This window comes from Glycine max, chromosome 15 (genome assembly GCF_000004515.6).
Source record: "Glycine max cultivar Williams 82 chromosome 15, Glycine_max_v4.0, whole genome shotgun sequence".
NCBI classification, from domain to species: domain Eukaryota; kingdom Viridiplantae; phylum Streptophyta; class Magnoliopsida; order Fabales; family Fabaceae; genus Glycine; species Glycine max.
Genome location: NC_038251.2, coordinates 42,790,360 through 42,801,601, shown reverse-complemented (window position 1 = coordinate 42,801,601; position 11,242 = coordinate 42,790,360). Strand labels below are relative to the sequence as shown.

General features: G+C 33.8%; 2 protein-coding genes across 2 annotated transcripts; one reads left to right on the top strand and one right to left on the bottom strand.

Annotated features, from left to right (window-relative positions):
- Nucleotides 1-215: 215 nt before the first annotated feature.
- Nucleotides 216-2,574, top strand: LOC100819731 (60S ribosomal protein L11). The gene is made up of 5 exons (XM_006598010.4): nt 216-441; nt 577-684; nt 758-800; nt 1,450-1,645; nt 2,204-2,574. The coding sequence occupies exons 1-5, from the start codon at nt 439-441 to the stop codon at nt 2,397-2,399; spliced, it is 546 nt and encodes a 181-aa protein (XP_006598073.1). The 5' UTR covers nt 216-438; the 3' UTR covers nt 2,400-2,574.
- Nucleotides 2,575-3,117: 543 nt separating this feature from the next.
- On the bottom strand, nt 3,118-7,649 carry CYSTATIN (cysteine proteinase inhibitor). The gene is given in 4 exon segments (NM_001250805.1): nt 3,118-3,645; nt 5,186-5,331; nt 6,063-6,282; nt 7,369-7,649. Coding segments are annotated over 4 exon segments (738 nt in total). The 5' UTR covers nt 7,603-7,649; the 3' UTR covers nt 3,118-3,507.
- Nucleotides 7,650-11,242: the final 3,593 nt, after the last annotated feature.

Sequence of the window (11,242 nt, the reverse complement as noted above, 5' to 3'; positions counted from 1 at the left end):
AAAAAAATTAAAATTTAAGAAATTTAAATTAATTTATCCAAATAAAACATTTGAAAAACAAAAGAAATTAAAATAAAAAAAAATTTAAATTTCATGAAATTTTGAAATTCCTCGTTCAAACAGAAGGTAAGTGTATTTTGGCCATATAAAGAGTACTTACAATGGTAAAAGTTTTAAATAGAAATAAAAGGGGAGTGTACCTAGAAATAAAAAAAAGGCATAGAGCATTTTCCAAAAATTGATTGGGCCCTTTGCAGTGAGACCTAGTGATTTCCACTGACCCAATTTGACAAACAGCTAAAAGAGAACGAGTGAATAGAATAAAATGCGCCACCACGTCGTCGTTTTGATTCTCCTTTATGTTTGATTAGGGTTTTCTCATTAACGCTTCTTCTCTCTTCACTCTGCGAAGGTGCAACCTGACAGCCTCCAAATCCAATGGTAAACCCTTCTCCCTTTCCTTTCTGTTTCTTTCTCGAAACAAAGAATTAACTTTTTTCACAAACTCTAATTATCTTTACATTTTGTTTTCTTAATTTATGGTTTTGTTATGAATTGGAATGAACCTGATTTCAGGCTTCAGAGAAGAAACTTTCGAACCCAATGAGGGAGATAAAAGTGCAGAAGCTCGTCCTCAATATCTCTGTTGGCGAGAGTGGAGATCGTCTCACCAGAGCCGCCAAGGTTCACTTCACTCCTTATTGCTTCCGCTTTTCTTTTTAAAAGAAAATTTTAATTTCTGTTTTTCTTCTTGCAGGTGTTGGAACAACTTAGTGGCCAAACCCCAGTGTTTTCCAAAGGTTAGTTCTCGATAAGTTTCTAAATGGGTAGTTCAGTGATGCTGATAATGAGCAAAGATCTCAAATCTGTGTTCATTGGAACTTTTTGTTGATCATTTTTGTGATTCTATCATTTTCTTAAAATATAGATTGCTGGTGAAGTAATTTGGAAGAATCCCCAAGGGTTGGTTAGTTTATTTTAGGGTTTTTAATGGAAAGTTTGTTTTGTTTTTTTAATTGCATTGTCAAGACTCAAACGTCTGATAATAGGTTGGAAATGGTAGTTTGAGTTTTGAAATTTTTGTTAATTATAATGATTGTGTGTGGACCTGTTCTGTGGTTATAATCACATTAGTGGTGGGCTTAATGAAAGTGCATTTAAATGCCAATTTTTCTTCAGAAACTCGATTCAGAGGTTCATGGAAGACCTGAAAATGAGGATTCTGATATATCTTGATCGTATAGCTTTTTTCCTGCTTAATTTAATTTAAACCTTGTGTGCAAGGGCAGAAAACGGAAATCATAGTCTATTGCTCTGTTTGAAGGATTTTAAGTAGTACTACTTGCTTTACCAGTAGTTTATAATAATGGTTATTGTATGTTGGATATATTTGGCTGTTTTTCACTGTTGCTTGGTAAGAAATGTTTTTTCTCGGCTTGGTTTTGACAGCACGGTACACTGTTCGTTCCTTTGGGATTAGAAGAAATGAGAAGATTGCATGCTATGTCACTGTCAGAGGTGACAAGGCAATGCAACTTTTGGAGAGTGGTTTGAAGGTGAAGGAATATGAACTTCTTAGAAGGAACTTCAGTGATACTGGTTGCTTCGGCTTTGGTATTCAGGAGCATATCGATTTGGGAATCAAGTAAGTTGAAGAACTTATGGATTTTTATGCTGTTGTTTTTACTTTTTTGCCTACGGTAAACATTTTAGGACTTAGGGGAAGCTGATTATTTGATATGGGTTGTGGTGTGCACAATGCATATTCAAAATTTTGGATATGACATGACATATCTCTTCCCCTTTATGCTGCATTCCTATTTTGACTTGAACCAAAATGCTAACTGGTTTATAAATATGGGAGTTTCAGAATTTTCTTTTTGTTGTTTTGGACTTTGGTGCTTATATGAAATCTGTTTTCTATGGCTTGATGATTTTGAGGAAGCAGGAATTGCATTAGTTAGGTTGATTTATTAATTAGTTTTTAGGCGTGATGTTATGTCTAATTGATTAACTGGTTTTGCAAATTGCATGCTGTCTTTAAATGACATTGTCAAGTCTTTCCCTCTTGGATTCATTCCCTTGTTATGTCAACTAACTTTTGGTTAATTTCCCTTCATATTTGTTTGATTATGATTTCAATTTCTTTGAGTATGAAGATTTCAATTTACACATTGGTCCATGATTATTGATTCTGCTTCAGGTATGATCCTTCAACTGGTATTTATGGAATGGATTTCTTTGTTGTACTGGAGCGTCCTGGCTATCGTGTCGGACGCCGCCGTAGGTGCAAGTCCCGTGTTGGAATTCAGCACCGTGTCACAAAGGAGGATGCTATGAAGTGGTTCCAGGTGAAATATGAGGGAGTGATCCTTAACAAGTCCCAGGCAATTGTTTAGTTAGATTGAGTTCACTTTAGGAGCGTGTTATCAGTTTTGTCAACTATAGCTCGATCTTTCTGTGATAGTATGCTAATTTTAAGGGAAGTTTTGAAACATTGTTTGTCATTTCAGTTTCGTGATTAAAGCATATGGATCAACATTAGCCCTGTTTAAACGGCACTTTTGTTGCAAAGAACTTGTGAACCCCTCGTTATGCAATTATGCTTGGCAATTTACTTCGTTTTCTTTGCAACCAAATAAGAGAAGGATGAGCAAAACATTTATACTTGCGAGGGTCCGAACTAGCTAAATTTACCTCAATACTGTGGAAAATACTCCTCTATATGATACAGGCATAACAAATACAGGAATTATGATAGCGTCAAATGCAATACAGCTCTTGTATCATCATACTCCATGTAAACCAATAAAAAAATATATACCATACTTATCTCAATCTATCATGCATTTTGCCAAAAGAGAGTCTTGTTGCAACAGACTCTCATCTACCATCTCCATCTCCCAAAACTGTTCACATGGAGATATAAACCAAGTTCATGTCTTTGATAATATCTTTCGTTATTTTAATGCCTGCGGCTATTTGTAAAGCATTAGGGCCAATATTCTTTTAGCGTTAGTTTCCATCTCACTTCATTTACTTGCTAATTTTTTAAGTAAAAAAAAAACGTTAACTGTAGTTAACAATGTTACATACATAGGTCTTTTGGGTTCGAAACTCAGCCAAAAAGAATTATTCACATTAAATGTTAAAATTTAATTTTAAAGGTAAAAAATAATTCACATTCTTTAGGCATACGTTAAATGCAAATGGTCAACATCCACATTTTTATGTTAAGTAAATATTTACGTTACAAAGGTACTAATGTAACTTGGTAGCTTCCCAGTTAATAAAGCCAATACACATAGGAAAACTTATCTGCCAAGGCTTAGAGAAAGGGGTAAGCACTAACATACTTGCTGAGACAGAGATAAGAACAATACCCGATTAGTATATAATTATGTATAGCATAGATAATAAGATTCATACACCCCACTGAAAAAAAAAGGTATATTTTAGGTGCCACCCAGGCCTATACTGCTAGCGTGGCCAAACTTCCGATCAGAATTAGGAATGATCTTGTTCCATCTGATTTAGATGGAACCCACCTTGGTTATTCTTATGTACCTCTACCTTGAACTTCTCTTCCTTCTGTCCCCTCTTGACTTTGAGAAGCAGATTAAACTTGGCAAAGTCATCAATGACCTGCATAGAAATTTACACATCCATCAGCCATGATACACCACCAGTAACTCTACCCCCGGGATGCTCTCCAACAGTCACAAAAGAAGCCTGTAAGCTATCCCCAAATGCAGCTTTTCTTATCAAATGTTTTAATTACTAAATTAATTTACATATCTTTGGGAGCAATAAGATAACGGCGAATACATGTTTATGTTGCAAGCAGCAAACACATGTATAGTAACAGTTCTTCCATACCATATTAATGAGGACTTGAGAAGGGAAGAGACCTGATGAATATTAGAATAAAGAAATGCTAACAACTCACTCTTTTCAATACAATATTATTAGGCAAAATCTCATGTTTAACTCGACTAATATAGAGTTAGGTTATTTAGTGTAGCCAGAAGCAGATTTCACAGAAGTGAAATTCGCATATAAAATAATGTAAGGGATTTGATAAAGGACCAAGAAGCATATCTTGAGCACAACTTGTCTTTAACCTTAAACTTTAATCCTTAATTTTATTTTAGACAACTTTTGTGCTAAACTGTCATTTAATTTTACCTTTTCTATCTATGGTTTCATTCAATCCGCAATAGATGAAACAATATAAAACTCTAATCTGCCATTTTGTTTGACCTATCCTGTCAATAATTTCATTCAACGAGCAGTAGATACAACACTAAATACATAAGTTTTACTGATTAGAAGTGTTTATTATATATGCAAATGTTTGTAGACACTTGTACAGTTCTCCTCTATTCAATAAAAGAATGCATAAATTACTCTTAAATTTGTCTGTGTAACAAATGAGCAGCATCCTAGTGGGATGTAGGCATGTAGCTAGCTATTGTTGTGTAAAAAATGAACAATATGAAAGAATGGTAGGTAGTCTTGTCTTAGATTGTTTGGGCATGCGCAGAGAAAACTCATAGAAGCACCAGTAAGGGAGTCGACTAGATGGAAAAAAGTACAATAGTTAAAGGTAAAGGGAGAGCAAAGAAAATTATAAGGTTAAACCACTAAGAGGGATTAAGAGGTAAATGATCTATCTTGCATTTATCCAATCCCACCTAGTGGGAATGCCAGGGTTGTTTTAGATTTGAAACAATTAAATAAATTCAATAATAATCATTTCAAAATATTAGCATAAATACCACTAAAGCACGCATGACTAACTAACTACAAATCAACGATCTGCGGGTCTCAGAAATTTATAAGACAAAAGCAACTTCCAATGTACATTACAGGAAGCTAATAGCATAACGCTAGACACATTATACAATAAATATTTTACATAAGGTTTCTGGTAAGCAACTAAACAAGCATGCAGGTAAGATAACCAGGCCAAAGAAAATGAACACTAAGATCCTGCTCCAGATGAATACACCAAAAATCAGACCAGACAAACCAGAAAATTCACAAATTCTCCCATATGGAATTTTCCTAGCTCTACAAATTTAAACATCAAATTACAGCCAACAATTCAACCATGTGACATCTAGTTGAGCAAACAAACTCAATCAAAAAAATTTCAAAGAATATAGAATAAGGCACTGACCTCAGCCTTTGCATCAGCAACCTCATGAAGCTCATAGGGTACTAGTGAATTAGACCTTTGCTGGATAGTCTTGATCGCATGATTTGCTGCATCCTGAACTTGAGGGTCATGTGTTGGCACAGATTGCCATCCAGGTTGGTGACCATCTGATAACAAAAACAGAACAGTAGATCATGTGTTAATAAGCACTTTGGGGTCAAATGTTCTATAATAGATACACAAGAAAAATATGCAAAGGCAAATGGTACAGAACTTTATACATCAATTATGAGTTTACGACTATTGTTAATGGAAATTGCTGGTGTAACAAATAGCAGCCCATGAAAATTCCAATGTAAAGAAAACTCAACATATTCACATCCTGATGTTGCACTAAATATGAAAATATATATTCCCACAAGGCATTAGACCATTTAATTTTACATCTTTCTCAACTCTGACTTCTTCAACACATTTAGATTCAATTCAATGATTCAATGATAACATCCAACTTCCATTGATTGGTCCTCAACTCGCTCTACATAACCAAACCCAAGAGCACTAACTGTGTTCACTCAAAAGCAGCATCTATAATGATGAACAACATTTGGCCTTTTGAGAGCCTTCTGATCACTAACATGCACTGAAAATTTATTCCTCGTCACAAATTACCAATATAATTATGATATTGATGGATCTTGCTTGTTGTATGCAACTTGTGAGTGTTGTAATAAGAAAACATACACTTCATATGTCCCAATTAAAAATAAAACAGAAACCAGAGAATGACAGTTGCTCTGTTAGTACATTGGAGGATATAAAAATAAATAAATACCCCAATTAGAATGTTTCTTAGTCATATAAAGACCACAGATGATTGATTTAGAAAATGCCATACCCTTTTTGACACCAAGATCAGCAGAGGTAAATGATGGTACATCACCAGCAGGCTTGAACTCTTGGAGTTCTTTGAAATTCAACCATGGTTTCACCCACACCTTGGCTTCATAGAGCTTCTTCTCACCTGCCTCAATAGCTTCGAGAGTAAGGTGATGCAGGGTTCCCGCAACAACCTGTTCCTGTGTCCTCACCACCCTAGAAAACTCCAGAAGTGAATTCTTCAACACCATCCAACACAAGTCAACACGTTAAGTTCACAATCACATAAAACATTGTTCATCATATAGAACATAAGACAGGATAAAGAAAAAAGAACTACTGCAATCACAATCACAAGAAAGTTCAGCAATCCAAATAACATGTCAGTACATTAGTGGGAGCATATAACCCTCACTATATATAAACAGATGAATTCATATAATTTAGCATATCGAGAATGATATTCCTGAGAATTTCGTTTAACTGACCTCACCTAATAGGATAAAGCTATTGCAGACTGCAGTTGTTGTACTATTGATCAGTGAACCGAAAAAGATTTTTACTCAACTAATTCGAAATCATTCTAGATATGACACCTAAAATAACTTGAGGAAATAATATATATACTTACTATGTAGTGACATTGTAAAAGTTTTTTATATTGTCATCCAAACAACCGGGTATGATAAAGTTTGCTAACTTTGATAACAACTATCTTAAGGTACTTTTATGGTAAAATTGCATTAAACTCGAATTTGTTTCATAAAAGTGAATAATCTTACCATTCATGAGAATCTATAATTCAATGACACTTACAATTTTTTACACTCAAATTGTAATTCATAAGAATTCACCAAATTCTATATATATATATATATATATATATATATAAAAGGTCACTAGACTAAAAAATTGTAATTCGGTCCTTGATCTTCGACAATTTTTGTAATTGGGTCCTGGAGTTAGAATTTTGGCGGTTTTACAAATTCCAGAAAGACCCAGTTACAAAAACTGTAAATGATACAATTTTTTATAGTTTACTTTAAAAATTCCCAAATAATCCAGGATGTATTAAGCTTTTAAAATATATATTTCTGTTTCTGTATGGCCATAACATCACAGTTCACGAATGATCAACTTCTTCTGTTAAACTTGTCTTGTACTCTGGAATTCGAATCAAACACTAACATAATAGCAACCTGGTCTTGTGCATTCAAAACACGTAAACAAGTGACAACGAATAACAAGATTAAAAATAAAAACAATTCTTTATATTATTATTTTGTGGAAAAAAATATTTTTAAAAAGGGCGATTTAGCAGCAACCTGCTTCTTGTTGTGTTCATCGACGGCGAATCGAGCGAGGGCCTCGGTTTGGACGCTGTTCTGAGAGCCTTGGGAGTCGCGTAAGCCTCCTATCGTGGCCATCGGCGCGTGGTGGTGGTGGTATTCGGAGCAGCCCCCGGACGAGGATCGAAGAGCGAAGAGAATGGAGAGGAAGAAGAAGAAGGAATAACGCTTTGGAATGAAAGTGGAAGAAGAAGAGGTTAATGCTCTCATTCGGTTTATTTCTTCCTTCCTTGCTTTGGAATAAAAAGGCCTTTTGCTTTATTTGTTTGTTTGGTTGATGCAGTGTAAAGTGAGTAAGTAACTTCTGCTCACGCGCTGTATTTATTTTCATTATCCGTGTGCCTTAGTTTGGACGCCACGTCGTAGCAACATCTCGATATTTTTTATACGCGTCAAGGTACGGCGGTGCTTTTCTTAAATCTTAAGCGACTCCAAATGTACACGTCCACACGTGTTACGTATGTATGTACTTGGAGCATAGTTTTTAAGTTTTTTTTAAGTGAAAATATTTTTATTGGGTAACAAAAAATTATATTATCTATGATCTTCTTTTGCGTTCTCTTATAATTTGCACAATAAATATTTTTACTTTTAATTTCTTAACTAATGTTCTAACAAGATCCACAAAAAAAAAAGAGCATATTTCTTATTGGATATTGAAGTGGATTCTTGAGCTCAAAATTTAGTCTTTGCAAGATCTACTACTAGAGATAAAGGAGGTAGCAATGGAGGAGGTGAGGGCAAAGGAGGGTGGCAAAAACAAAGGAACTTGTGAGGATTAGGTTCCTGGATGGGGAGAGGGAAGAGAAAAGAAGGAAAAATGGAGGGGGTATTGGGTTCATGGGAGAAAATTTTAAGAGGTGGAATCTATTGTGAGACCTACAATAAATGGTTTAAGATCTCAAAATGAAATCTAACTCTAAAAAAATGGGAGAATTCATGGATCTTATGTGGAACTATGGGACTACAAAAAAGTTGCTCAAGATCTCAAAATGAGATATACCAATAAAGATGCTTTGATGGGTCTTGAGCTAGGTTCTTAAACTCAAGATCGTCTTAGCTAGATCAACCACTAAAGATAGATTCAAGATCTTTGGCGTGAAAGATGAATTCTTCCACAAGAATCCTAAAGATTTACACCGTTCTAAAACAAATTGTTTTTTTACTCTTCCTCTCTCTCTCCTCTCCTAATGGCTTTGAGTAAGGAGGAAACGAAAATGAAGAGGGAAGGAAAGAGAAACCAAAAGAAATTAACACCAGATCTTAAACAACAACTTTACCAAATGAAAACAACAACAACACACAACAACAAATCCAAGATGAAAAATAACAACAATGAAAATAACAAATAAATAAAAACACACAAGTGGATCTATGTGATTTTTGCGAGGCAAAGGGATCTGAGGGTAAGCATGGAGATCATTGATTTGTGCGATTTTTGCCAGATCGGTGACCTTGAAGGCAAGATCTATCATTCCTTGTTGGGGATCCATGAAATCCTTCTTCATGGAGGTAAGATGAAAGAAGAGGGGAAGAGAGAGTGGGCGAAGGGGATGAGGAAGATCGTAGAGGGAAAGAGAAAGTGATTTAGTATGGGGTGGGGCTGAGTGTTGGTGAGAGATAGGAAAGTGAAGGGTTGAATGTTGGTGAGAAATGGTACATTGAGGAGGGAGTTGAGAGGAAACAAATAAAAAAAATTAAAAATTAATAAGTGAATGGATGATGAATGAACATTGTGATTTTGTTTTAAAGCATGCATGGTGACTTGCTAAAATATTTTCTTAAATGGTTAGAACAATGCACAAATAGTAATTCAAAAAGAACAAAGCTTTATGTTATTGGAGAATACTCATTGTCATCTAATCTAGAGACATCAATTGGGGTTTCAAAAAGTGACACGCCCACACAAATCCCTTGCCCAATAGGACAAAAGGCAATCAAAAGGAAGATGAAGGGGAAAAGAGATGTAGCATCTTCACTGATTGTCGACTTGTTTGGCATGGAATATGTAATCAGGAAAAAAAAATATTATCAACAAAAGAATAGCACAGGCAAAGGAAATAGAGAACATAAAGGTGTTGTATGAAATTCTAATGAAGGATACATCTATCATGTTTAAAGATCATCTCAAGATATACAAAATCACTTGTAATGAATTTTGCTCAAGTTTAGTAATTAATTATTATGATGTAAGTTAGATTTAATTAATTACTATGTTGTAGGTTTATTTTATTTAGTTGTTGGGTCTTTTAATTAGTTGAATGTTGAACTTATTTTTAATTAGTCTTCATATTTGTAAATACAAATCACAAGAAAATGGATTGAATTGTGATTTTAGAAATTTTAAAAACTTTTTTCTTTGAACAACAATGTTATCATCTAATAACAAACCCGAAGTTAGTTTAAAGCACAAAAGAGAAAACAAATAAAGATAAGACATATAAGGTTATATTGGTTTGTCTCAACCACCGAGACTACGTTTACTTCTTGGCAAATCACCAAGTTCCACTAACTTCAACAAGTTACAAGTATTAATCATTGTCACTTTTGGCTTTATAACCCAAGCTCTACACCAAGCTTGATACAACTAGTATTCTTTGTCCTACTAAGCCACTGCTGACTCTAATACAAATCAAAGATTTGTTGCTTAGCTTGCACACTAACCAAAACTAGATCATCTTAAAGACAAATATATAATCTCAATACTTAGTCTTTTCTTTCAAGATGTTCAAGGTGTTTAGGGAGCATTTTACATAATTTTTTTTAATATGAGCAACATAGTTTCATGTTACATATCTTCAAATTTTATGCTATATATAGGTCTTCTTCAACAAGTTTATGTAGTTTTGTCATGTCCATGTAAAATAATTGTCAAACAATATAACCAGTACAATGAGACCTTGTTGGCAATTATCTATCAAAATTTTCTTAATTGTTTTTTATGTGATGTGATTTTCCAAATTTTTATTGTATGAAATTTTAATTTCTTATGTGTGTGTACAATTTTTATAATTCTAATTTAGTGCCACTTACCTTTAGGAGTATTGCTCATTGCAATCTTCATATTTACTCGTGGCCTTGGAATAGAAAAAAATATAGACTAGTGATAAATGAAACAAGGTAATGTTTGTCTTGCCCTATTTATGATACATTTATTTCATGTCAAGTTCATGATTTAAAGGGTTCCCTTCTTAAGTTTGAGAAACAATTTCTAATATATTTAGGCGAGGATGTGAATCTCTACTTGAAAATACCTCTTGAACAAGGCATAGTTATGTTATTTCATAATTACCTGAAATTTTAAAAGATAGTCAGACAAACACAACATTATGACAAGAAATGATACAATTAAAAGAAGAATTTTTTGTAATGATTATGGTGTATTCATTCATTTTGTATTACAGAGTGTGGTGGGAATTTTAGGAAGTACCATTTCATTTGATTTGCTTTGTATAAGAACTATGTCACATGTTGTAATGAGTTATGGATCAAAAACCGGTGGTGATAGTAGCAACGTGAAGAAAAGAATTTCAACATGTGATGTTGAGGCTTTAAAAAATGTTTGAAAGAGAAACTAGAGAGAGACTCTCAAATGCTAGTCACAAATTAAGGCTTTTAGATCATGATGCTCACTCAATAAATAAAACTCCTTTGTTGATTCTGCTTCACATTAGATTAAATTAGATGATTTTGATTTGTCATTTTTGGCTTTTTCCATTTTTGGTTAAAAGAGAAAATATGGACTAAATTTTGTGTGTTACTAATAATATTTATAAGTTGTATCAATAATTAATAATAATTGTGAGAGAATAATATATTCTCAAGTTTGTTGCTTCATACAAATCTAAAT